The sequence below is a fragment of the Thunnus maccoyii genome, chromosome 24 (assembly GCF_910596095.1).
Source record: "Thunnus maccoyii chromosome 24, fThuMac1.1, whole genome shotgun sequence".
Taxonomy (NCBI): Eukaryota; Metazoa; Chordata; class Actinopteri; order Scombriformes; family Scombridae; genus Thunnus; species Thunnus maccoyii.
In genome coordinates this window covers 18,843,815-18,871,581 of record NC_056556.1, presented here as the reverse complement: position 1 = coordinate 18,871,581, position 27,767 = coordinate 18,843,815, and the positions used below count along the sequence as shown (strand labels likewise).

The 27,767-nt window shown below is 39.3% G+C and overlaps 1 protein-coding gene across 1 annotated transcript in view; it reads left to right on the top strand.

The window, feature by feature from the left end:
- The window catches only part of nlgn4xa (neuroligin 4 X-linked a), a 109,798-nt gene that overhangs the window by 31,986 nt on the left and 50,045 nt on the right, over positions 1–27,767 (top strand). The window contains exon 4 of the mRNA XM_042404183.1: positions 9,388–9,540. Coding sequence (XP_042260117.1) covers positions 9,388–9,540 — 153 coding nt within the window. The remainder of the gene's footprint in view (positions 1–9,387; positions 9,541–27,767) is intronic.

Genomic DNA, 27,767 nt, shown 5'->3' with positions numbered 1-27,767 from the left:
TGTACTGTAAAGCAGCATCACTAGATTTTAAACACCCGCGTAGCACGGGTGGGTGGTGTTTTGTTGGTTGCTCCGTGTTAACAGTAACAGCTGTCTTCATGTCTCATACAAGGACACAAATGAGGATACAAATGACCTGTGTTCTCACTTGGAACACAAGAAAGGCTAAAATGATGGGGACGTAGAGAGAAAAAGCATTTCCACAAGGTAAAAAACTTTCTACACATTCCATGTACATTAAATTATATTACATAGGGACACAGAACCACCACAGACAACACACAAAAATTCTAAAAAGGTAGGATAGATAGGGAGGATTTTTGTCTCAAAACACGTACATAAAAACCAGGAACGTGCACGTGATACAAGCACACAGAACAGTATCCGCAAACGGAAAAGCATCCTCGCAAGAGAGCATTTCTGCTCTGCATGCACAAATGCAGTCCTGTGAGCACAGGGCTGTCACAAGCACAAGCTCGACCCTCCCAATGCACTCGCACCTGCTCAACACTCGCTTGCTTGTCAAATTGACTTTTGAGACTTTGGAGGCGGGGATGGAATACACAGTCCGCTCCTTTGATTGGCCACTTAGAATACTGGGCATGACCTTTGATTGGCTGTTTGGTTTGATGACTGACAAAGTCAAAGACAGGCAGTTGCCTGTGTAAAATCGGTGGAGTGCCCCTTTAATTCAAAGCTTGATGGTTTGGTCCCTTCTCTCAATTTATGTGTACGGGAAATAAACGTCGGCCAAATAAATGTAATGAAATGATAAACAATGTTTAACAATGCAACTCATATTATCATAAAGTTTAAACAGATTTTTTTTTTTTATCAGATTTGTTATACAAGGTGATACCTTTTAATTTCTGCAGGAAACTGTAATTTACTTAGTCTTGCTCTGTATCTTGCTCTGATCTTCTAAAAGCTTGAATTTCCTCTGGGGTTTCATCACGCCAGTTAGCAAATACCATTATATATTGGATTTGCACCTAACAGATGTAGCATAGTTTACTTCAAATTAGAAGGGCCAGATCATTGGGAGATGGTGTTGTTAAAATATTAAAATAACACACCATCTGCCTAAAGCAGGTGTGGAAGAAAAGACAATATCCCTCTTGCAATTGTGAGAGGAAACCCTATGCCTTTGATTATGTAGGCAGAAGTGTTTCCACTGAGACATCCTTAGCTCCGTTTTAGTGTAAAATACAAGCAAAAGAAAAGATTAAGTGTCAGTTTTTGATGATCTTAGTTTTTGCTGTGCCTCACTGAATCTACTGGAGAAGATCATCACTTGCATATTTAAAGTGAAGATTTCTATATGGTGAATAAAGAGTGTGACAGCCCCAGAGCCTGTTGCCTCTGTTGCCTTTGGTCTTGTGGTTTGTGTCTGTGTGTCGCAGGTCCCTGAATGGGTGGAACCGACGTGTCACTAGAATACTAACCGGGAACACCTGGCCAGTGCCCCAGAATGTATTTAAGCCCGCCTGCCCTGATTCCAGTCCCTCTCTGATCCCTTCCCACTCACCACGCTGTGGTTGTTTTTTTGCGTTTCCTTTTTGGTTTTGTTCTGCACTGACAACACACACCACACATTAGACAACACATCCATACACTTTCAAACACCACTGATACTGACTTCCACACCCCATTGCAATTATTGTTAATTGCTTTAATAAATTTCGGTTATTATCGCTGAGTTTGGGCGTGCGTCTCCCTCCTTTGTTGTGGCCTGCGAGCCGGTCATAACAAGAGCATCCTCAGGTATTACCCGGACTTGTCTGTGTTTTCAGGAATGTGTGCAGGATCGATGCACTCTGACTGTTTGAACATCTGCAGTGGCAATGAATTACTCTTGTGGCTCCCCTGTGGTTCACCTATACCTCAGCGGCTGCTGCAGAGAACCCTCGTAGCACTGCAGACAACCTCTCTCAGACCTTATGTGCTATACTCTCCCACATCACTTCTTCTGGAAGTTTGCTCTTTACTGTTAAATGAGCTTTTGTCAGAAGTGCTCGTCTTCTTAAGAATGCCATTTGAATCAAAGGCACCCTCAATTATAATTATTCAATTATGTAAACGGAACAAGAAGTGTTAAAGGTTTTACTAGAACTGCTTCTTAAGGTTTTACTGTAATTACTTTCCTCCTTTGAAAAAAGACACTGTGGAAAGAACATTGTGGTTTATTCAAAGCACAGGGGCTGCATAAACTGTATACAGTAAGTATAATTCCATACAAAAATACAATTTATGGCATATACTGCATGTTTGGTACATATATAATATGAACACATTTCCTTGCATGTGCATGTATTTAAAACTGAATTGGATTTCTTTTTGGATTAAATAAATAACTTAATTGAATTAAACAATGAAGGATAATGAGTTATGCATTCCTTGCATTTTGTTTAAATGTCCCATGTAAAAGTGGAAATGAAAACAACATTTTACATATTAAGATCATTTCATTTACAAATATTTTGCAAAACATACAGAAATAGCATATTTTGATTTCTTACGGCTATGGGTGTAATTCATACTGTATATATGTATTAAGTCATGCATGTTTTCATGTTAAAAATCACTTGTCCAATAAGGGTAGACATTGTACAATATATTAAACAACATGTATTTGTAGCACATCAGCATATTCAGCTTTAAGTTATGGACTAGTGACTGTTCTTTGTTTTATATTTCTGGGATTCATAATGAATTGGTTCATTTAAGATTGAGCTGCATAAGCTATACGAGCAAATGTGTTTGGCTGACACAAAAATGTATGGACATTGTTGTTGTAACTGTAAAACAGAGGATGATAGATCATTTTATGTAGCGACCTCCGGTTTGCCAGCATGTGATCATAATGTTGAATTTCAATGAGTTAGTATGTATCACATGAAAACAGACATTACAGGCAGGCTATTTGTAACGCCAGGTTTTAACAACTCCAGAATCCCCAAGGTCATTGGAATATATAAAGGTCTGGGCAGGAATTAAAGGGCTCTTTCACCTTGTTTAACTTTGTGCCAAAGTAATATTTTAACTGTCTATATTTAAGTTAAATTTACAGTTGAATAAGCCAAAAGTTATGCAAATTAGGAGCCTCCTTGAAAAATGTAAATAACTTTTGTTGCATTGTATTACAGCCAGGTGCCATTTTTATGTAATTATTGCACTGTATATTTAGTTTGTACTCTATACTATGTGATAAATCAAATTTGAGATCAGGGATATACGTTTATGCCCACATAAATACTATCATATACATGAGAAATTGAATACTTCTGCTACATTTTATGTCCATATATAAAGTAATATAGTCCATTATGTAATTTGTGTTTTTTTGAATACTTTGACAGTAAACTGGCAGTATAATGCCAGTATATACTGGCTCTTCCTGGCAGGTTTGTGTTAGGCTGTGGGCCAAATAATGACCTTCTGTGACTCTGGAGAGAGAGGAGGCTGGCTGCAGTTTGGCATGTCAGTAGAGCTGTATTGAACAGGAAGTAGGCAGCTGTCTGCGGAGAGCATGCTGGGATAGACTGCGGTGATGGCAGTGATAGTGGTGGAGGCGGAGGGGACGACACACTTTACATTGCCTCCATTAACTGCCATTTGTACGAGCCCTGCTAACAGTAGAAAACGCTAGAAGCAAATGGAAAATTCAGACAGACCCCCTCAAACATGCTCCCCCCCCCCTCTCTCCTCAAACACTATCCCCTCCCTCCCCCTACCCCCCTCACCCATATAAAGATGAGTAATGTGTGAAACACCGTGCAGCCAGCGGAGGAATATATTATCCCCGCGGCCTGGGTGGCAGTGATGAATGTCCGGGACGAACTCGCTGCACAGTCACCCAGCCAGCTCCAGAGGCCCGAGAAAGCAGCCAGAACGAGAGACACAGAGATAGTAAGAGAGAGAGAGAAAGAGAAGAGCACTTGAAGCAGTTTGATTTCTTTAGTTTTAAGTGCACTCCACGCTGACAGGATTGGGACATGGCGCCCCGAGACCACCCGCTCCTTCACCAGCCATAAAACACGGCTCTAAATCTGTAGGGGATCTCTCTGTTGGATCAAAGTGCCCTGAGTGGACCCCCTTCCTCCTGACTTCTGACTCCACTGCTGCACTACACCAAAAGACAAGGGTAGTAACAGTCATTTTGCCTGTTTGTTTGATGGAGAGCCAGCTGAATAGTTTTGTCTGAGCTCACAGAGGCCTGCAGCGACCATCAGATGCGTATCAGTTAGAGACTATGACAACTTAATGGCAGCACTCTTGTTTTATGTGTATCTGCCTCTTCAAGGTTGTTTCCACCACCCACACTGTTCCACCGGGCCTCTCCTAATGTGGAACTGAATGACAAACAGGAACTTATTGACACCATCCTGCTGTCCTGCCTCTGTAATTAGCAGCCCTGTACTTAACCCAAGTGAATCTGTCCGGGGTTGGTCCAGGCCGTCAACCGCAGCTCCTCCTCAGGCTCAACATTTAGAATCCCCCTCAGGCTCGGTTGCAGGTGAGGAGTTGTGAGTTACACTAGATGCAGTCGCATTAGCAAAGCTGAGGCGCCCACTCAGAGTACAGCAAAGATTAATAACCTGTCACTGTGGGTTGCTTTCAACTCCTTTGCCTCACTGTTTTCTTTTGCGGAGGAGGAGAATGATACACCCCTCCTGCCCTGCGCCTTCCTGCCTGCCTGGTTGGCTGGCTGCTTTGCATTCTGCCAGGCCTACTGAGGTGCAACGTATATACAGAAGCCAGCATTCTAGTTGCACACTGTTGTGCATCTCACCACAGCCTACGGCAATTGGAAGAGAAGCCAATAATTGGTGTGGGCAGTGGGCCTCCACTTTAAACCAATTACACAGCACAGACTGGAGCCCTTTAGATTTTCTATACAGCAGCAGAAGTAGCTCTATTATAAATGGCATATGTAATTTTAAATAATATTCATGTTCCTGAGCAAACACTACATTTTCTAATAAAGGAAGACATTAAAATAATGACTGAGTCTGATATAATAGGCGAGGATGAACTCGCTGGTTGCTAATAAAGGCAGAATAAGTTGTTTTTAGAGTGTGGTTAAGCTAACATTCATAAAGCTTCCTGCATTGATGTTTCACATGAAAATCTATCCAGTGGCTCAATGGGCATCTTAAAGGATGGGTTTGCAATTTTTCAAGTCTGTCTTAAAACAATAGTCAGATGCCCAAATGAACATTTAAACACGTTTTTCTTGCTTTAATCATTCCTCTTGTTCATACTGACCATTAGAAGATCCCTTCATAATGCACTTACAATGTAAGAGATGGGGGCCAAAATCCACAGTCCTCCTTCTGTGCAAAAATGTATTTTGTATTTATAAAAGTTTATCTGAATCTACCATGAAGCTTCAGCCATCCAAATGATTCAAATCAAATAGATAGTCAAAGTTCCAGTATTTTTAGTGCCAAAGTCCCTCTTTTTGTTACTATACTTCCACCACAGCTCAACAAGGACACTGTCAACAGTGTCCGAGGAAACACAAAGAGGGAATTTGATGCTAAAAAGACTGTAAATGTGTCAGATATCCACTTGATATGACTAACTCAGACTGCTGAAGCCTCATATAAGCTTCAGGCAAACTTTGAGATGCATTTTTTCACAAAATGACTGTTGACACACTGTGGATTTTGGCCCCCATCACTTACACTGAAAGCACATTTGAAGGGGATTTTTTTTAATAGTCAGTATGAAGAGGAGGAATGATTACAGCAAGGTAAACCTCTTTCATTGTTCATATGGACACCTGACTGTTGTTTTAAGACACACTTGAAAAATTGTGAAGCTGTCCTTTAATATCCTGATAGGGTGAAGTTTAAAGTTTTTTTTGACAACTCCCCCCACCAAGACCTCTAGTTAGGGTTAGAAATTGGAGTTACCATAACCCTAATCCAAAGCTTGTAAATTGAAACAGTTCTAGAAAGTTCATTGAGGGAAATTTAATATGTGCTCAGAAAATATAATATAGTATAATCGGTTCTACTATGCCATTTTTCTCAGTGCCATTGAAAGCCTTAGGGGGATAGGGATTGGGGTTAAGGTCAATATGGTTAGGGTAACCCTAACCGCTGTGATGACCTTAACCCTAACCCTGCCTGGAACAGGAGGGAAAATGCCCTTTGAGCCACTGCAAGACATTATCTTGGCAGGAAATGTGGAGTTTCATTGATGGTAGCTTAATAACAACTGACAAAATCAGCAAAATTTGAAGCTGATGGAATTATTGGGTGGACTAAAACAGTAATGTAGTTAGAAAAACACAGCAGCAGAATGTAGTACAGTGGCAGAAAGAAAGTACATTCAATTCCTGTACTTGTACTTTACTTGAGTATTTCTATTTGATGCTACTTTATACTTCCACTCCACTATATTTCAGAGGGAAATATTGTACTTTCTACTCCACTACATTTATTTGACAGGTTTAATTACTTTTCAAGATTTGACTCAATGGATAATATAACAAGCTTTTAAAATACAACACATTGTTAAAGATGAAACCAGTGGTTTCCAACCTTTTTGGCTTTTGACGTCTTACAAAAAGCAGTGTGTAGTCGGGGTCACATTTCACATGTTTATGAGGTGTTAACAGCAATAAATGTTCAAATGATCCAATATTTCATTAAAAATCAAAGATTGAAGGAAAGAGTCCAAAAACTGAAAATAGATTTGTGTATCAGAACTTTGTTTTTTCTTTATCCGGTGACCCTTTGGAGGGGCCCGACCCCTCGGTTGAGAACCACTGAACTAAACTAGCTAACTGTATATAAAGTAGTTGAAACTAGCTCCACCTCCAGCAGCTACAACAGTAACATGCTGCTCTAACACTTATGCTTCAGTATTAATAATCTAATGATGTCATGTATAATAATATATCAGTCAGAGGGACCAAACCACTACTTTTACTGCAATACTTTTACTACATCAAGCTCATAATACTTATGTACTTTTACTTACGTAGGTTTTTTCATGCAGGACTTTAAATTGTAATGGAGTATTTTTACATTGCTGTGTTTATACTTTTACATAGTGGCATCTAACAGAACTGATTTAGCAGAAATGAAATATCATATTCATAAGTATGTTTTAATTATGAATAATCACCTGAAAATAAGAATCACTGTGTATTCATTACCTCAGAATGAGCCCTTTATATCTAGGGAGCGGGCCCTCTTCCACAGAGTCTGCCATGTTGCACCGCCATGTCTCTACAGTAGCCCAGAACAAACAAACTAAATATTGGCTCCAGAGAGGCCTTTCACACTTTTCATAGGTTTCCTGGCCACTGTAGGTCCTCCTACACACTTGGAAGGGGGCACTTGGAAGGGGGAGGGGGTGAGGGAAAGGCTATTCAGTTGGTTGCAATCTGCAACCTCACCGCTAGATGCCACTAAATCCTACACACTGCACCTTTAAGTAAAGGATGTGAGTACTTCTTCCACTACTGGGATAGTATGACATGACTATTACTGTACTGATGGAACATACCATGTTAAAGTACATTTTACTGAATTTATCGAGGCAGAAAACAGGAGCAGATCTGAAACAGGGAAGCTTCTCACTAAGTCATTATAAAAAAGGAAATTTGCAGCAAGCTCCTCTCTCATATGAGCCTGTTTCAAACAGATGCCAGGGTTTCTCTGCAGCTGGGGTAAATTAAGGCCCCGAATGAGAATTTACGGTAAGCTCAATATCGTGGCTTTGAATCTCGTGCTGCACACAAGCCGGCCAGCTCTCCTCTCAACTCGATATTTTCCTCAGCAGATGCTGTCATCCGGATGACATTTGAGAGACTTCCAAGCAGCCTGGTCGGCAGGGCCAGGGATAATGGGTTTGTTCAGCTGTTGGTTCCAGGCAACCACAGCTACAGTATAGTGCAAGAGATCTGAGAGATGCACAGCCATGTGAGGACAACAGTATGAGTTAGAACGCCTGTTTTTACGTCTTGGGAGAGCGCACCCAGAGGATTTTATGTAAAAGTCAGCTGAGGGGTCTTGATGATGAAGATGCTGCTCTCTTTTGTCAGGAGGATTTATGTCTTCTCCCTCCATCTTCTTTCATGTAAAGGACCCACTCTTAATTTATAATCACCACCTACACATGTACTAATCACCAAGCTTAATCACAACTGGAGAGCCTCATAAACAAGGTATTCATCTGGCCTAATTGCAACATTCCCTGCACATTACACAAAGAACAAATGGTGCAGGCGGGAGAAGAGACAGATGTAGAGATTGCAGGCCATGGAAATTCTCATCAGGGTCTGCTGGAGAACGTCAGACCATATCTCTAACACCAACAATCCTTCTTAGTGTAAAGATGATCTGTGTTAAATTACAAAAGGTCAAACTAATTTCTCTGTTGTGCAGACACTGATACTGTGTAGTGTTTTCCCGCTGATTACAATATCATGAATGATTGTTGTCCATGTTTCCTGCGTGACCATTATTTGCTCTGAACTGTTACCAACTTTAGCGTCAGACATAGGTGGAAGAAGAATTTTGATCTTTTACAATCTACTATGTGTAGAATTTTTATTTCAAATGTAGGTTTTGTTATGCTTTTTCCCCCCTTTTTTAGCAACATCCTTAGCAACCAAGTCTACAGAATGGATGGCCTTTCATGGGCAAGGTAGAAAAAAATGTTACGAAACAAAGCATTCAGAGCAGGTTGAAGCCCTGGCTTTTGACTTGCAGGGAGCATTTTTACATACGATCACCTCAAGTTTTGGAACTTTGACTATGTTTAACATCCAATATCAGAACTGGATAAAAATAACAGAAAACCACAAAAAGCATATGTCCCCTTTAAGCAAACACACTTTATAAGTGTAAAGTCACCTGAAATATTTAAGGAATTTAACCTAGATTTCAACATTGGGCCCCGAGATATGGCCTCAAGATTAAAATGCAGGGGCCAAACCAAAGTACTTCAGTAGTGCCCAGTAAGTCCAAGGCCTTTGGGGCCAATGGTAGTCTGGGGCCCCGTGGTAGTCACTTTGTATTTAGTTTACTTTGCTGTATTTTGTTTTTCTACTGTCTTTCTGCTTTTTGCATGGGATTAATGGTTAATGAATTATATCATTTTACTATCAAACAATACTTGAGTAAATTAACTTAATTTGTTTTGGTCTTTCCGTCACTGACATCAAATATGATGTCCGTTTTGAAACCAAAAATGACCTTGAATCTGGTGTAAATATAGCAAATGATCCACCATTAAGAAAAGGAATATTTTATTGTCAAAATTTCAACTGCACTGAATTTAGCCACATCCACCGCATGTGGTTTTCCATTAAATACTTGCAATTTTTAAAATATCTTTTGTACATTTGTTTTTTATTTGCAGATATCCATGCTGAGGACGGGTTAAAGCCAGTCATGGTTTACATCCATGGAGGCTCCTACATGGAGGGAACAGGCAACATGATTGACGGCAGCATCCTGGCCAGCTACGGGAATGTCATTGTCATCACAATCAACTACCGGCTCGGAGTTCTGGGTGAGTCCATCAATTTGGACCTTTATTAGTTTGGAGAAGGCTGATTGAGCCAGAAAGTGAGTTATTGATTTGAGGGTTGTATTAATGACTAATTGGCTCTCTGTTTCACCATCTGGCTGGTCTTTTTATGGGAAACCTACATTTATGTTCCTCTTTGGCTGGACAGTTGAAACCTCTTTAAGCTCTTTTTGATTACATTTTTGAATCTTTGATTCCCTTAATTAAACTGGAATTACTTGTGATCTATATGTTTCATTGGATTCAGATATCATTCTAATAGAACAAATATATACTGAACAAAACCAAGTGGGTTAATCCTTATACACACACACACACACACACACACACAAAGATGTTTGATACACCTTTCTTCTTGATTGCCTGTAGAGTTTGTGGAGTTCTCCGCCTCCAGCTAGCATTTTGTTTTCCCAGTGCCAATCAACCACTAATGGTGCTGTGGGTGGTGGTTTGCATTTCTCTGCATTCTTTATCCATCTCTTTATTTTAAATAGCTATATTCAAATGCAGCCTTGGATGACCCCCACAGCACACGATAAGAAGATGCAAATTAAATGAAAACTCTTACATTTGTAGCCTTTTCAATGACTTTAATCAGTCTGCAGCATCAAACATCAAGCAGCCTAAAAATTCTGCAGCGGATAAATTGATCCGTTGTGATCTGAGCTGGTATCTACACCACTGTGCTGTGCATCTTATTTTGTTACCGTCTGTAAGATGAAAGTAGTTTTGAGCTCACAGAGGGATACTTTATCTTGCCTTTGACATAAAGGTTTGAGTTCTGAATGTCTGTTGCTCAAGAAAATGTCTTGAGTCTGAGAAGAGGCTGATAACATCAAACATTTTGAGGGAAAGAGTTTTGAAATTTCCTTCTGGAGGAAGCACAGCTGTGGCCACATTGACAGTGTTTCCCTGCTGCTACTCCACTGTGGCAGCAGAGCATGTTTTTACTTTGTTTCTCTTCTCTAAATCTAAGTGTAACCTCTGAATTGGCCAGAAAACAAACTTGTGAACCTTTCTTGCTCTTTATAAAGTCTCACCCTTGTAAAACAGTCTGCCTGAGAAGCGTAAGTGATGGCTGCAAGTAAAGTTTGTCCCTCAGGAGCAGATTACTGAGCCTTAGTCAGAGCTGCGGGATATTTCTGAACATGGATGGCATGAATGGGCAAAAGTGCACTTTAATTGAATGTACTCCTGTAAATGAAAACTTGATGCTGAGCTGTTTAAAAAGCATCTTTCTCATGCCTGCAAAAATAAAGAAATTGCTAGTTCTCTGCTACTGAGCTTGAAATGTTGAAAAAGCTATCACACACTCTTCCTGCACAAGACATCCTCATAAAAAACCACAGTATATGCGACCTATACTGTTGTTTTTTCTTGTGAGGACGAGCTGTCATGAAAGATGGGAGGCTATGTGGGAGCAAATGGCAGTTTAATAATTCTGTCATCTCAACAAATAGCTCAGTGGCTGAATTAAAAAATGCTCATCACTGGAGTTTGGCATGAGTTGGAAGCTTGTAGAATTTCCTCATGTTCTCCTCTAGTGATGTGTGATTTTTTTTTAAATGTCCTCTACCAGGCTGACACTGTCTAGACACCAGCACCACAGATTTTTATACCTGCTTCCCCTCAGACCTCCAATCACGGACAGAATTGCCCTTACAGTGGTCAGCTACTTCTTTAAGGTAGAGAAAGATTGTGGTCATGGTTGAAAAAAAAAGAAACAACACTAACTGTAGCAGGAAATTGGAAACAAGTAGTTACTGCTTGTGTCAAAGTCACACACTTTGTTGACTCATCTATCCACGCCTCTGTAAGAGGTTTTTTTCAGTGCTATAACAACATCAACGAATGACAAACGCTGGTGTTTTCATTGTGAGGACAGTGTTGACATCAGCAGCCATTGTATACATTTCCATATTATCCTCCTATATGTTGTGCTACATAGAAACATTTATTTCATTTGATTTTGAAGCAACTTTAAGGTAAATATGCACAAACACTAGCAGATTCATGAGTGGTGATAAAAAAAGATTTATTAAACTCTTTAACACATGATGATGATGATGATGATGGTAGCAGTTGGGATGTCATTGATGGTGACAATGGTTTGCATGTCTACTACAGTATATGTCACCACATATATTCTATGATTTAAAAAGAAGAGTTACAGGACATAATTAAAGGATTTAGCTTTTTCTTCCCTATATACTTCAACAAATCTCATGTGCAGAGCCAAACCAACAATGAACTTATCACTTTGTACAAAGTTCTTTGAGAAATTTCTAATGTAATACAAAGTCATTAGGTGGTGATATGTAGCACAACAAGCTAGCACAGCTCTGTTAATGGAACCAAGTTCCTGCACATGTGCAGTGGCGTCAGCCGTACAAGGAAACTCACTGAGGGTTACTGTCTTACTATTAGTCTGTGGAGCTGTTTCTGAACAAGCTATCTCTCAAGCCACTCTCTTGAGGGATGCAGGAACATGTCACTCAGTGCAGCAGTGTGGCTGATTGATGTGTTTTTAATAGTTTTTGGACAACAACAGAGGTCTACAGCTCAGAGGAGTAAAATATATCAGGTGTTGGATAGACACAATACTTAGTAGATTAGTTCAATGTTGGTTTGGCCCCAAACATAAGATTTGTTGACAATAAGAACAATATAGAAAATCACCACCCTTATCCTTTATGTGTGACAAGTAACATTTTGAATAGTAAATCCTCACTTGGAATGGAAGAAAAGGAGTAAAGCCATCATATAGTCAAGGCGAAATGGCCTCCACAAGTCTGTCCACAGTTGAGTTGATGGAGACACTAGTGCAGAAAATAACATTTCAAACAAAAAACTACCCAACTAAATTGGATTTTTTGCTGCTGGGTACAGTTTAAATCTCTGCTGCTGTTATAATTCTTATCCTATCCAGTTAAATCAATTTATATTTTCTTGGTGGCACTTCATTTGAAATGCAGTTACATAGTCCTATTTCAAGGAAAATGTACTTGTACAGCCTTGGATAACAGCAATATAGCTATATAAGATGTATCCTTTTATCAGATGTGAATTTCTGTTACTCATAAAAAAAAATGTCGATGTCTATACCCTGTGGTTCATTGTCTGTTGAAGTGAAGCCACAGTACATCCTTATGCACACGCTACTACTGCCGCTGCTCCTCTCTGCTCTGCTTACCATTTGTTATAAGGCCGAGCTGTCTGCACCAGTCACTATATTTAGTTGCCGGAGAGCCGGGGGGAAAAGGTGTTCTGGAAAAGTGTGCACTGCGGAGAGGAAAAAAAAGAGAGAGAGAGACAGAGAGAATGCAGATGAGAATACAGATAGAGACAACAGCGGAAGGCGAGTAGAACAGAGAGAGGAACAGAGGGAGAAGCAAAGTGACAATGTGGAAATGGAGATCTTGTTAGGCTGCAGATTTTGATGTAAAAACATACCTGTACCTAAAACCACAAAGTGGAGCTCTGACAGGGAAGAGCTAATTGACACACAGTAGATTCACTCGGTGTGTTCATATTAAATTCTTGTGTCGGTGCAGTCACTGGAGAGAAATCATCTGCACATTGGCTTGCCAGCGTTCAATGCCTCTCTGGTCTCTTTTGGATCATTAAGCATAGTAGACTGGAGCTATTTGTCCCTTCATGGTGTTGGTTAACTTGGTGGATATCTGATTATTTATAATAATTCCATTTTATTACAACTTGGGTCCTTTTTTTAGTTCATTCTACTCATGCTCATACTCAAGCTCAAGTGTGAGCAACCACAACCATTCAAGCTATGCTGATAGAGCAGAGAATCATGGAAAGGTAAAACTAGTTGTTTACAAGCTCTAAATGTGTTACATTTACAGCTCTGTGACTGCTTCTTCTTGTACTAACACTGATCCACTGACCAAATAGTGATGAATATGTCCATATTTTGAGTAGCTGTTCTGGAGCTTTCAATTGTATTACACATCTTCCTCAGCAGATGGAGTTGTGCAGTTTTCGTGGAGTTGTAGATGTTCAGAAGATGAGAACGTTAAATATTTCCCATCCATGTTGGCCTAAAACAAATTAAAGTTAATTATTGATCATGGAAGAAGCAGCTGACAAAAAAAAAAAATCATCACAAGCTCTATTCTGCAGGTGTTCTGGAGCTTTCATTGTATCAAAAGAATGGAAATTTGAACATCTACAATTCTGTGACAACTAGGAAACACCGTCTGCTGAGGAAGATCATGTGAAAGATCTGCCAAATCAACCAAATAGAGCTTGTGGTGAGATTGTTTTGTCAACTACTGTTTTCAAAGTCAAGAAGGAACTGTCAATCTCCATGTCTATATCTTTTTGGGTTCATAATTTTTTAACAATATCATATCTAATTCAAGAGACAAAAAACACTGCATTTCCTAGATCAGGATTGGTGGTGAAAAAAATGTGAAGGAGTAGAAAATGTTCTCTAGCTGTAACTTGATACAGCTGTACAAACAATGAGTTTGATATCTAAAAGGATGAACCAGAACATAGGAGAAAAACTTAAGTTCACACAGATTCACTAAGAAGTTACAACAGTACTGAGAGCTGAACAGAAGGATACTTTGAAAAGCAGAGATTTTTTAGCTATATTCACCAGCAAAGACACACAGTCAGTTTAGTGCAAGACACAGCTTGGTTTGAGGTGGGAAGTTATCCCAGGTTGGCCCCAATTAACCCTGCTAAAAGGCAGAACCAAGCGTTTGTTAGTGAGGTTATCTCCTGCTGGCCACAGTCGCTGTGAATTCACAGTTTGGCACAGCTTGGCATGATTAAAGCATGCTATACCAGGCCCATGGAAAAATGACCTAGTAATTGCTGAGATTTGTGAAAATGGTAACATGGCTTAGAAGGAGATTTGGCGGGTCAAGAAACACAAGCAGTCAGGTTGTAAACAAAGCAACAGTTTATCCAGATGATCGAAACCACTTGAGGTCAAACTGAAAGTGAGTGCATCTGAAATGTTGCTACACTGTAAAATATCATTCAGGAATGAAGTGGAATCAACTAATATTTTGTCACACATATATTAAGTTTAATCAATTTCAAGTTAAATCAACTTCAACTTTTAGTCCTCATTTTCAGAAAATTTCAGAACATTTCCTCTGACTTGAAGTCTTTTGACTTGAAATGATTGATGAATTGAATGAATGCACTGTTGACAGTTCACTAAACTCATTAAATTAAGTTTCTAAAGAGACGCAATCAGCATATAAGCAGACTTAGATAGCATGCATTGTTAGAGAGTTAAAACTCTCCAGAGACACTTCATTTTATATTTTGAAGAAACACAGTGGGAACTTGCTTTGTGTCTTTAAGATGCTTTAAGATAAGTCATGCTAACAAGGTCACTGAGAGCAGCCTTGCATGTTGTCTTTGTACTGACTGTACAACAAGGCTCCAACTGCAGCAGCAAGGGCTGTAAGTTCTTTCTAACAAATGAAAAACTGACTCTCCAAACTGTAAAAAATACATAAAAAGCTAATTTGACAGTAATTTTTGTCAGTAGTGTCACACTAAACATTTGTTGATTTAACTTAATACTTTCAGTTTATTGAACCTATTATCTCTTGAGTTAATTCAACTCAATTGATTTTACATTTTAAAACATCATGAAATGACTTTGAACTAATTATTAAACTAAAGTTCAGTTAACCCACATTTTTAAGGCAGCAGAGGAACTTAAGCTTCTAAATTGAGACATTTTAATGTTTTACAGTGTAATTATCCCTCATTGAACAGAAAACCTGTGTTCTCACAACTACAGCAAGTATGGTAGCTCAAAGCTCAAGCAGGAAGTGGGTCAGTAAACTGTGATGTCTATTTCCAACAGATAGTTTGGTAGTAAATTTATTGTCACTGGTCACTGTGTTTCTGAACCAACCAGACCTCTTTTTAGTGGTGTTGCTATAGTCTGAAATTTTAGCAGTTAAGTTTGTGAATACAGTGTTACTGTTATTCTTGAAAGGCAGAAGCAATGTTTGCAAAAGCTGGTACAGTATTAAGGCTAATTTATGCTTCTGTGTTCCGTGTCCGTGGACAGCTGTTGTCTTGCACACGGTCTCAGACAGACATATTCCACATGTGCTGCTAGTAAACAGGATTACAGTGTGATAACTAGCACATGCACAGTTGACATGCTTGCTATGTGTACAGTCCGCATGGTCACAAATTTTGGGCTGCACGCGGACATCCGCAGATGACGACATTTACATCACACGGACCAGCACGGACCCTCACAGCCACGTGGACACGGAAAGTATGAATTGGCCTTTACAAGGTGTGAAAGAACAAAGTTCTCACTTGTTTGTGGTATACGAGGGGGGACCCAAACACTCCCAGGACTGTAAAACAAAACAAAACAGAACAAAAAAAACTGTCATTATAAATCTTTTAGTGGAACCTTTCTAATCTCCTTCAATGTACTCTCCTTGAGATGCAATATGCTTCTCTCATTCCAGGAGACATTTCCTGTAGTCATCTTTCGTCACCGTATCCATAGTCTCCTGCGTTTCTTCCTGGATTTGTTCCATGGTGTCCAAATTTTAATTTCACCAAGTTGTAGGTATACTCTACCGAGCAGTAAATCCAGTAACTGCTCCCCTACTCCTGTGCTATCAATGGCTTCTGAGGATTTTTGGGTCCCCCCTTGTATTCTCAAATCACTAGTGTCCATTCATCCAGCAAGGATGCTGTCTGTTCTTCTGTCCTCAAGGAAGCTCATTTCTTGCTCAATATATCCTTCTGCAGTGACAAAAGAACGACACAGGACACTTAAGATGCGAGCAAGAGTGAGAAAGCTCTGCTAAATATCAGACACAGCAGTCTCCACACCTCACAAGATTTCTAGGTATTGTTCAAATGATTTAAACAGATACCCCCAGCTGCTGTTAGGAAGGTGCAAATGTACAATGCTGCCTGGTGCAGTGAGTGTGTGAACAGTGTAACGCTGGGCTGAAGCAGACATCTTGTGTGAAGGGACAACGAGCTCTGCAGGCTGAGCGGCTTTCAATAGCATCTGTGCCGGCAGGCTGATAGAAGAGGACTGTGAGTAGAATGAGAGAAGTCATCAGACACTCATCACCCTTCACCACTTTAACCTCACACACCCTGTTGGACAGCTGTCAGTGGCTGTATCTCTTACACTGTTTCCCTATGCTCACTTTCCTCTGGTTGATTCAAAGGCACAAATCTACTACGGTATCCGGTACAAACATACAGGGATACAATGATAGTAAAGCCATCTAAACTTACATTCCCTTCTCTCGAGGGCTAAAATGAATGTGCAATAAAGTAGAAGAGTTACAACTAAATATGATCAAGGGGTCCTTTAAGAGCCAAAATATATTATATATATAGTATTGAGATCCTTTACTTAAGTAAAAGTACATAAGTATTATGAGCTTGATGTAGTTAAAGTATTGCAGTAAAAGTAGTGGTTTGGTCCCTCTGACTGATATATTATTATATATGACATCATTAGATTATTAATAGTGAAGCATCAGTGTTAGAGCAGCATGTTACTGTTGTAGCTGCTGGAGGTGGAGCTAGTTTCAACTACTTTATATACAGTTAGCTAGTTTAGTCCAGTGGTTCCCGGCCTAAGGTTCGGGTCCCTCCAAAGGGTCACCAGATAAATCTGAGGGGTGGTGAGATGATCAATGGGAGAGGAAAGAAGAAAAAACAAAGTTCTGATACACAAATCTGTTTTCAGTTTCTGGACTTTTTCTCTAATCTTTGATTTTTGGTGAAATATTGGATCATTTGAGCATTTATTGAAATGAAACCATGTGAGAAGTTTAGAGGAAAAAAATCACTATTTGGTGGAGCTGTTAACAACTCATAGACATGTGAAATGTGACCCCGACTACACACTGCTTTATGTAAGACGTCAAAAGCCAAAAAAGTTGGAAAACAATATAATTATATTAGCCATTGTATCAGATCTTCATCTGAAAAATAACTAAAGCTGTCAAATAAATGTAGTGGCATAGAAAGTACAATATTTCCCTCTGAAATACTCAAGTAAAGTACAAGTACAGGAATTGAATGTACTTTCTTTCTGCCACTGTACTATCCATTCTGCTGCTGTGTTTTTCTAACTACATTACTGTTTTAGTCCACCCAATAATTCCATCAGCTTCAAATTTTGCTGATTTTGTCAGTTGTTATTAAGCTACCATCAATGAAACTCCACATTTCCTGCCAAGATGAATTCTTGCAGTGGCTCAAAGGGCATTTTCCCTCCTGTTCCAGGCAGGGTTAGGGTTAAGGTCATCACAGCGGTTAGGGTTACCCTAACCATATTGACCTTAACCCCAATCCCTATCCCCCTAAGGCTTTCAATGGCACTGAGAAAAATGGCATAGTAGAACCGATTATACTATATTATATTTTCTGAGCACATATTAAATTTCCCTCAATGAAATTCAGCACTTTCTAGAACTGTTTCAATTTACAAGCTTTGGATTAGGGTTATGGTAACTCCAATTTCTAACCCTAACCAGAGGTCTTGGTGGGGGGAGTTGTCAAAAAAAACTTTAAACTTCACCCTATCAGGATATTAAAGGACAGCTTCACAATTTTTCAAGTGTGTCTTAAACAAGTCAGGTGTCCATATGAACAATGAAAGAGGTTTACCTTGCTGTAATCATTCCTCCTCTTCATACTGACTATTAAAAGATCCCCTTCAAATGTGCTTTCAATGTAGGTGATGGGTGCCAAAATCCACAGTGTGTCAACAGTCATTTTGTGAAAAAATGCATCTCAAAGTTTGCCTGAAGCTTATATGAGGCTTCAGCAGTCTGAGTTAGTCATATCAAGTGGATATCTGCCACATTTACAGTCTTTTTAGCATCAAATTCCCTCTTTGTGTTTCCTCAGACAGTGTTTCCTTGTTGAGCTGCGTTGTAAGTATAGTAACAAAAAGAGGGACTTTGGCACTAAAAATACTGTAACGTTGAAAGATGTCAACTTGATTTGACTCATTTGGATGGCTGAAGCTTCCTGGTAGATTCAGATAAACTTTTAAATACATTTTTGCACAGAAGGAGGACTGTGGATTTTGGCCCCCATCTCTTACAATGTAAGTGCATTATGAAGGGATCTTCTAATGGTCAGTATGAACAAGAGGAATGATTAAAGCAAGAAAAACGTGTTTAAATGTTCATTTGGGCATCTGACTATTGTTTTAAGACAGACTTGAAAAATTGCAAACCCATCCTTTAAGATGCCCATTGAGCCACTGGAAGGATTTTCATGTGAAACATCAATGCAGGAAGCTTTATGAATGTTAGCTTAACCACACTCTAAAAACAACTTATTCTGCCTTTATTAGTGACCAGCCTTTAATAGGTGAGTTCATGCTCACCTATTATTCGAGACTTAGTCATTATTTGAATATCTTCCTTTATTAGAAAATGTAATATTTGCTCAGGAACATGAATATTATTTAAAATTACATATGCCATTTATAATAGAGCTACTTCTGCTGCTGTATGGAAAAACTATCTAAAGAGCTAAAGTCTGTGCTGTGTAATTGGTTTAAAGTGGAGGCCCACTGCCCACACCAATTATTGGCTTCTCTTCCAATTGCCGTAGGCTGTGGTGAGATGCACAACAGTGTGCAACTAGAATGCTTGCTGCTGCATATACGTTGTAATGTATTGCAGTAAAGGCAGTGGTTTGGTCCCTCTGACTGATATATTATTATATATGACATCATTAGATTATTAATACTGAAGCATCAGTGTTAGAGCAGCATGTTACTGTTGTAGCTGCTGGAGGTGAGGCTAATTTCAACTACTTTATATACAGTTAGCTAGTTTAGTCCATTTGTTCCCAACCTAGGGGTCGGGCTCCTCCAAAGGGTCAGCAGATAAATCTGAGGGGTGGTGAGATGATTAATGGGAGAGGAAAGAAGAAAAAACAAAGTTCTGATACACAAATCTGTTTTCAGTTTCTGGACTTTTTCTCTAATCTTTGATTTTTGCTGAAATATTGGATCATTCAAACATTTCTTAAAAATGAAACCATGTGAGAAGTTTAGAGGGAAAAATCACTATTTGGTGGAGCTGTTAACAACTCATAGACATCTGAAATGTGACCCTGACTGCCCACTGCTTTTTGTAAGACGTCAAAAGCCAAAAAGGCTGGAAACCACTGGTTTCAACTTTAGCAATTTGTTGTATTTTAAAAGCTTGTTATATTATCCATTGTGTCAAATCTTGAAAAGTAATTAAACCTGTCAAATAAATGTAGTGGAGTAGAAAGTACAATATTTCCCTCTGAAATTTAGTGGAGGAAGTAAAAAGTATATACTCAGTAAACCACAAATACTGTACCTCAAAATTGTACTAATTGTACAGTACTTGAGTAAATATACTTGGTTACTTTCCACTACTGATTTTCAGTCATTGTTTGCCTCTTTATGGCCAGAGTTTGAGTCACTTTTGATTTACAGTGACGTCACCGCATTGATGACGAGTAATGCAAAATTACGGTCTGTAGAATGGGTGTCAAGGTCACATTTTGAATGTTCTGCTTAACTGGTTAGTTCAAAGCTGAAAAACAGGTCATGAAATGTGTGGTCTCACAAGAGAAGATTGTCGTGTCCTGTTCAAATTGCTCCATGACTCAGCACAAAGAGTCAACATGGCACCAGAAGTGTTTGTGATTTCATTTACCAACTGCAATATGGAGACTACAGTCACTGGCTTCAAGATGGGATGGTTGGTAACCAGTGATGTAGGGGTAAAAAAAGAATAATAACTGAAATAGTAAATGATGGCCTCCAGTTGGTGATGACTTTTCATTCACATACCTTGACTTACTACATAAAAATATGTAAATGTAAATGATTTAACTCCTTTACAGTGGTTTTGTATGAGAAAACCCACAATGTTGTAGTAGTAACATGTAGTAATGGTCATTCCAAGGTTGAAAAATGTGCTTTACATTTCTTTTTTCCAGAAGAGATCAGAACAGTTTTTGTGCTTTTTGTTTACAGCAATTGGTAATGGTTCCATAAATGTTTTCCACATCAATTCAAAAAGTCTGAAACTGGGCACATTGTTCTTCATTTTATTAATAGCAGATTTCCCTAGCATATAAAGACATTTTGGGTTTCATCCACTCAACTGATCATACTTTAAGGGGGCTTTTATGACACTGATGAGTGTCACTGCAATACCTTTTAGGATCCTTTTATAATCTTTTTCACCAAATTGATGCCACTGCTACTCCAATTATTTAAATACAGTTTTGTTTTTATGTAAAATATGTTGATTGTTCCAAATTAGACAGGAATGGGGAGAAAGTTTAGAAACTTTTAGAAAGTTTACAAAGTATTACAAGCCAACAAAAATTGGAGATCAGCACACTGATTGAAAACCAGATTGGGGATCTAGTTCCAGGTGGAATTATGTTTAGATGTACATTTTCTAAACCAATTTATCTTGAAAATATGATCTGTAGTTTGACAGTGTAATAAAGGCTGATTATATATTATACCAAGATTAAATTTACATTTAGATAGTCCCGAAATAAATAAGCTTTAGTTCATCAAATATATTTAGTTCTAAAAACTGAAGTAAACCCTCACTTTGTTTAGTTAAATTGTTGGAAGCGAAACCTTCAATTTGATTTGGTTTCAAATAAACAGATTCAATGAGGTCACATTGAAACTGTGTCTCCATATCTATTCTGTTCTTGCTGTACTCTGCTGATGCAAAGGTGACTCTTGGATTTGGGAATGACACTGAATAGTCCCCCTACAGACTGTGTACAGACAGTGCTCCTCTCAAGGTGGTTCTGGTTCGCTGTAAGCTCGTGGACAAAAGAGAGAATATTGGCAAAGGGATCCATGATGCATTACCAAAGACGACAGGGAGCAGGGAAGTGTGCAAATCTTGTGAGCAGGCAACAGTATGACCCTTTAAGGCCAACATGCTGGTAAGAACCCACAGTGAGGTAGCAGAATCATACATCAACAGGACACCTGGTCTAGTGTCTCTTTTATGTACTATAGCTGCAGTGGGTCATCAGTGCGTACAGATTGTGGTTCCAGCAGTGGGGTGCTGGAGGTGCCAGGATGAGGTCTCCTGGATAACATTGAGTGCCATCTGGCTTCAGGAAGCTGTCACATGAGCCAGAGTGACGGTGAGCTTCATTAGACTGCTCTGTGATCTGTCAGAGGCACATGGCACTCTCCATTTCCTCTCCTTCTAACCCCCCACTGCCCATTGTGTTCAGACGTGAGACGACTAGTGATGGCTGCCTGATGGAGATGTGTTACTGCTTTGCTCCTCCTCTGCTACAGACCAGCTTCTCAGCTACCCCACCATTTTACTCACTTAATTTATTCACTACAAGCACATCGGCTGCCCTTTACAACAGAGATATTTTTTATTCATCATGTAATCACATTTAATGTAACATAATGTCATGGATTACACAGTTGGATTCAACCTTCAGCAGATTTTTGAAGCTAATACAAATAGTGCTCTTTCATTTCTGAAGTTGCTGATAGCTGTTTTTTTTTTAAAAAAAAGGTTCACCATGTGTCTTTTTATTTCCATATTCATACCTGATAATTGCAAAAACTTGTGACTCCCACACAGCTTTATTCAGTCAGGGAGGAAAAGCATGTGAAAAATGGGTTACTAAAAGCCAGAATAATTAAAATGTTGTTTTTTCTATTCTCTTATTTACTCTGAACCCTTTAAAGCTGCATTAATTGATATTGCTGTCCACTTGGGGGCAGCACAACAAGTTGAAAACACAACATCTGACTTATAAGTTGCAAACATTTATTGGTGCAGCTTTAAAGTTAATCTACCATTGCACTTGATTAATGTCAGGGTGAATCTGTGGTGGATGACTTCCACTTAATGAAGAATTAATTAGCCAAATCATTATTAGGTACTTTAATGTGAAAGTGCTATGCTTTCACCAATAAGAGACGCCAATAATTGACTTCCATAACTAAAAAAATGAATTATGATACAAATATGACTTAGCGCCATGTAATTATGAGAATACTACTGTATAATTATGAGGAATGAGGGAAGCACTGATGGATGGATATATTTCTTGTATAGTATTTGTTTTCGTGTGTGTTAGGGTGACTGGAGTTGATATCGTTTTACTGTCAACACACAAAAACATGTCCAGGTGATTCCAGCTGATAAACTGGTAAATAGAAGTTTGACAACCTCTCTCACAGTTTCATCACATCTGTCTTATTTGTGAGAGAGTTTCCTCTCAGGGTCACTGACTCGTACTAAGCAAGCAGTATGAAGTAACAGCACAGGAAAGTAACCTTTTACTCAACTCATCAGAGCAGGATATCATATTTTCTATCACACTCTGACAAGCCTTAGAAGTCTGAATGTAATATAAAAACAAAAAACAACAAACACAATGCTTTGAATAGGGGATTAAGTGTTTTTTAAAGGACTGAAGGTGATTCAATTCCTTCTCTTTTACAAAATCCTTCTTTCAAATTCATCAGTTTTGGGATTTCATACCTTGAATACAGCCAATGGTTTTAGATCATTAACAGATGCTTGATTAATTAAAAGATTTTTTTTTATACATTTTTGCACTTTTTCCAACTTTATTTAGAAAAACTTATTGTCCCCAGCTACCCCATCCATTACAACTCCTAAAAACAGGACCTCCAAAGAAAGAAAGAAAGAAAGAAAGAAAAGGGCTTCCAGATTGTATGAAAGGTTTTTAGAGAGCCCTTAGTTGAGCATCTTATTTACTCCAGCTTGATACATTTCAATGCCTCCTTAATCCAATCTTCAAATTTAGAGGATGAGACCTGCTTCCATTTCATAATAAGATGCCTAGCAAGCAAGGTAGTGAAGGCCAGGACCTTTTGAATTGAGCCAGATATGTTATTGTCATGGATTATGATTGGGACATGGATTAGGAGTAATTGTAACCTCATAAGTATGATGTACAATAGTGTTTCAAATATTTTAGTCCAATATTCTATTTATAATAACTGGGGACAAGTCCAGAGCATCTGCAAGAGATCAGCAGGTGAACCCTCGCATCTGTTACAAGCATCCTTGTGGTTAGGGAACATTTTTGCTAATTTGGCATTAGTCTAAGTAAGATTTTGCACTGAAGTAGCCCATGTCATGCACAAATAGAGGATGAGTGTACCAGGTAGAGAATATGTTCCCATTTATCACTGGTAAATTTTGTGCAAAGATCTTCTTCCCACATGTTTTTCCTGACACAGGTTAGAGGATTTGGTTAGAGTGAATTAAGTAGATGTATATGATGGAAATGATACACCTTTGCTGCAGGTGGAGCTCCAGGAGGTCATCCAGGGGAGAGTAGGGGGGACAATTAGGAAAGTGAGGGAACTGCTTTTGAGCAAAATGTCCAATCTGGAAGAAATAAAAGTCTGTTTTAATGCAATTCCGATACATGATATGCACATTCAAAGAGTTATTGAATTTTTCCTGTCCATACTAGCCATGACGGGATCCCTCCCTAGCATGCCTCTATTATAATAGATGGTGGGGGATGAAATCCACATTATAATGCATTCTAAAGTTCTGCCACCTCCTCTTCACCATGGCAGTCTGGTATAATGCCTGCATTACTGCTAACAAGGCATTCCTCCGCCTGTCAGTGGAAAGTTCCATATTATACTCTCTCATTAAATAGAAAAGAGATTAAAAACTAATCATAGGAATGTGGAATTTTACCTTTCTGTTGGTGGCAAAGCTCTTGATTACCATTGTATCTAGGTTCCAACCCTCACCTATGGTCAGAGCTTTGAGATTACAAGCAACTGAAATGAGTTTCCTTCACACTGTAGCTGGGCTCACCCATAGAGACAGGGTAAGGAGTTCAGACATCCAGAAGGAACTTGAAGTAGAACCGCTGCTCCTTCACGTCAAAGGGAGTCAGTTGAGTTGGTTCAGCATGCCTCCCTGTGGAGGTATTCCAGGCACGTCCAATGTGAAGGAGACCCCGAGGCAAACCAAGAACACACTGTGAAGACTATATAACTCATCAAGTGGCTGAAAATGGATGGATGGATGGAGTTCAGCAGAAGTTAATATGAGGCTTCCATAGTCTGAGTCAGACTAATCAAGTTGATTTCCTGACGGTCATGTGTGGATTTATTGCAAAGGTTGTGTTACAGTAACAAACCTGTATGAGACTACCAGGATGTATCCATACAGCGCTCAGAAAGAAAACACAGACTGTGGCAACACAAAGAGGGAATTTTATAGCAAATAGAGATGTCTAACCCATACTGCTGAAGCCTCATATTAGCTTCAGCTCTTACGGAAATGGTTCCTGACGTTTTTCTTTAATGCCTCCTTTGGAAGCCAAGAAAATCTTTACACCATGTTGTATTTAACATGTATTGCTTTTCTGAATAAAATATGCTAACCTGAATCTTTATAGCCTCGCTAACATCAGAGCTCTCTTTACCATTCCCAAATGAATCAAATTCATAAAATTTTCCTCAGCAGACATTTTTATTTGTCTTTGGAGGATAAGCAGAGGTGGAATTCATAACATTAAAGGGGCCATATGATGCACATTTACAGGTCTATAATTTTAATCTGGAATATTTCTGCATGATTTACAGTTCCTTATTTTGACCAGCATATGTTGTCCAATCATGTTTTCTCCAACTAAGAAAAACTTCAAAAATCAGGTCATTTTTATCTGCCAAGAAAAAGTAATTCATGTATTCATTTAATCTCAGTTAGATTACTGCAATGCGCTCTACTCATGCCTCACACACACAAAAAAAAACTTCAGCTTCTTCCAAATGCCACAGCCAGACTCATAACCAGGTCTAACAGGATGGAGCACATCTGACCGGTTTTAAAATTACATCATTGGCTCCCAGTCTGTTTTAGAGTGAATTTTAAATTTTTAATTATCACTATTAAGGCTTGTAGGGGGGATTCCCTACACGCCTGAATGCAACCTGTGATCCTCTGGTAGGTCATTCCTGGCCATTCCTTGGTCTAAACTAAAAACTAAAGGTGACTTGGCCTTTTCTGTTTGGCCCCCTTAGCTGTGAAACGACCTGCCGGAGGAGATCAGGGCGTTGTCTTCTTTCAAGTCACTATTTTAGACTTGCTTTTTATTGATTTTACTACTTGTTTTATTATCTTCCGTTGTATTTTATTATAATATTTTATTAACTGTTTGCTTGTTTTGAAAAGTGCTATATAAATAAAGGTATTATTATTATTATATTTGATCTCATACTGGCCCTTTACATAGCCCCTCAATTCAGCCTTTGTCTGTAACAGGCTGCTTTAGCTCCTGTCTCTTTAAGGCCCCCCTCCCAAGGAGCCCATTCTGTTCTGATTGGCCAGTTCTTGCCGCCATCTAGCGGCCATAGTGATTATGACTCAGGGAAGTGACCCAGTTCAGATGACGTCAATATAAGGTGACTTCTCTTCTTTGGAGGATGAAGAGGAGGCAGGTTGGAGGGTAGGCTAGTTAGTTAGGTTAGATAGCAAGAAGTGGACTTAGCTGCAGGAGATTTCCTGTTCACTTCCTGCTTCCAACCGTGAGTTGGAACATTTCAATTGATCATTTTAACCCAAACCATGATCATTTCCTAAACCTAACCAAGTGGTTTTTGTGCCTAAACCTAAACAGACCTTAACCACAGCAATGGGCATCTGATGATGTTTTAAAATGGGGTTGCAAACTTGGAGGTGGGGGTTTGGGGCTCCTCCTTCAGAAAAACAACAAAAAAGGACTAATTTAAGACACAATTCAGAAGGTGACTTTTGCTCCTCAAGACTTAAAAGGGCCATTTTAGGTGAGAACTAGACCTTACTGCGAAACCACCCCTTAGAGCGAACTTGCGCCTCTCATTTAGTCTGAATGAGAAAATGAGAGAATAATCATAATAATGAAAGCAGAGCACAGAGCGGCTGGATGAAACGAGAGATCATTACATTGAGCGATGCATCCTCGTATTTAAAAATAATTCCATCCAAAGTCTGACTGAAACTAAATCTGTGGACTTGTTGTTAGCTTCACACCCAACTAGCATAAAAGCTAAAAGCAAAGACAAAAGCAGTACAATAGAAAATCCACTTGGAGTTTTAGGTGACACATCCATCCTCAATTACCCCCCACTTTCCGTATATATTTTCTTTTTCGTTTATTTCATTCTGCTTCATTCTGTTCTATTCTAGTCTGTTAGAGGCCTGTCTGGTAGCCAGAGGGCAGGTACTCAGCCTCCCAGCAACCTCCTCTTCCTCCTCCTTTATGACTCCTCTGTCTCTGCAAGGACAGCAATGGCTCGGAGGAGGTCATTACCACTCCAAAATCTCCCGGCGGTGGAGAGACAACAGCACGTGAGGAGTGGGAGGGAAATGTGCTGTCGCCGCGGCTGTCTCATGACAATCATCAGCAGTAGATATCCACTCCGTTTGTGATTCAGGCGATGAGTTGATGCCTTCTGACATGACACAGAAAGGCAGAGGGCTGCAGCTGCAGCTCAGATCTTGCTGCAAGAAAAAAGAAAAATACCCTGTGGAACATGCTTTTCGTCTTCACCGGCACACAAGACCCGTGCGAGGGGAGGAGGGTGAGCGGAGTCATCTGTCACTTTGGCAAAACAGTCATTAACATGACAAATGGTGCTCTGTGTGTGCTTTTGACAATGTGTGCCACTTCCATGGTCCTGACTAATCAGCAGTGTCCACTAGCTTTCATTACATCAGCCCTTCTCTTCCACCTTCATATGACAACCTTTTTCAAACTGATTCAGGTTATTGGACTAATAGTTTTTGGAAATACACTTATTCACTTTCTTTCTGAGAGTGAGATGTTCAGATTGATATCAGTCTCGTGTCTGTGTGTTAAGTACGGAGCTGGGGTCAGACATGAGGTTGATAGCCATCTGAACATCTAATTTTTGGAAAGAAAGCAAATCCTTTAAAAGGGCACCTCTTTGTAGCCACTGGTCCTCATTGCATTGCAAGAGAAGTAAATTGTGGCTCCTTTTCTCTGTGGAGCTATCTCTTACTTCACTCCATTTGCTTTTGTAACTTGTTGGAAAGTTTCTCCTTATATAACCCAGGTCTCCGTGTTTTCTAACCAAACCTGGCTTTTAAAGGTCAATGTTGTCACAGCCCTTTGTTCAGCCTTCATTGTGA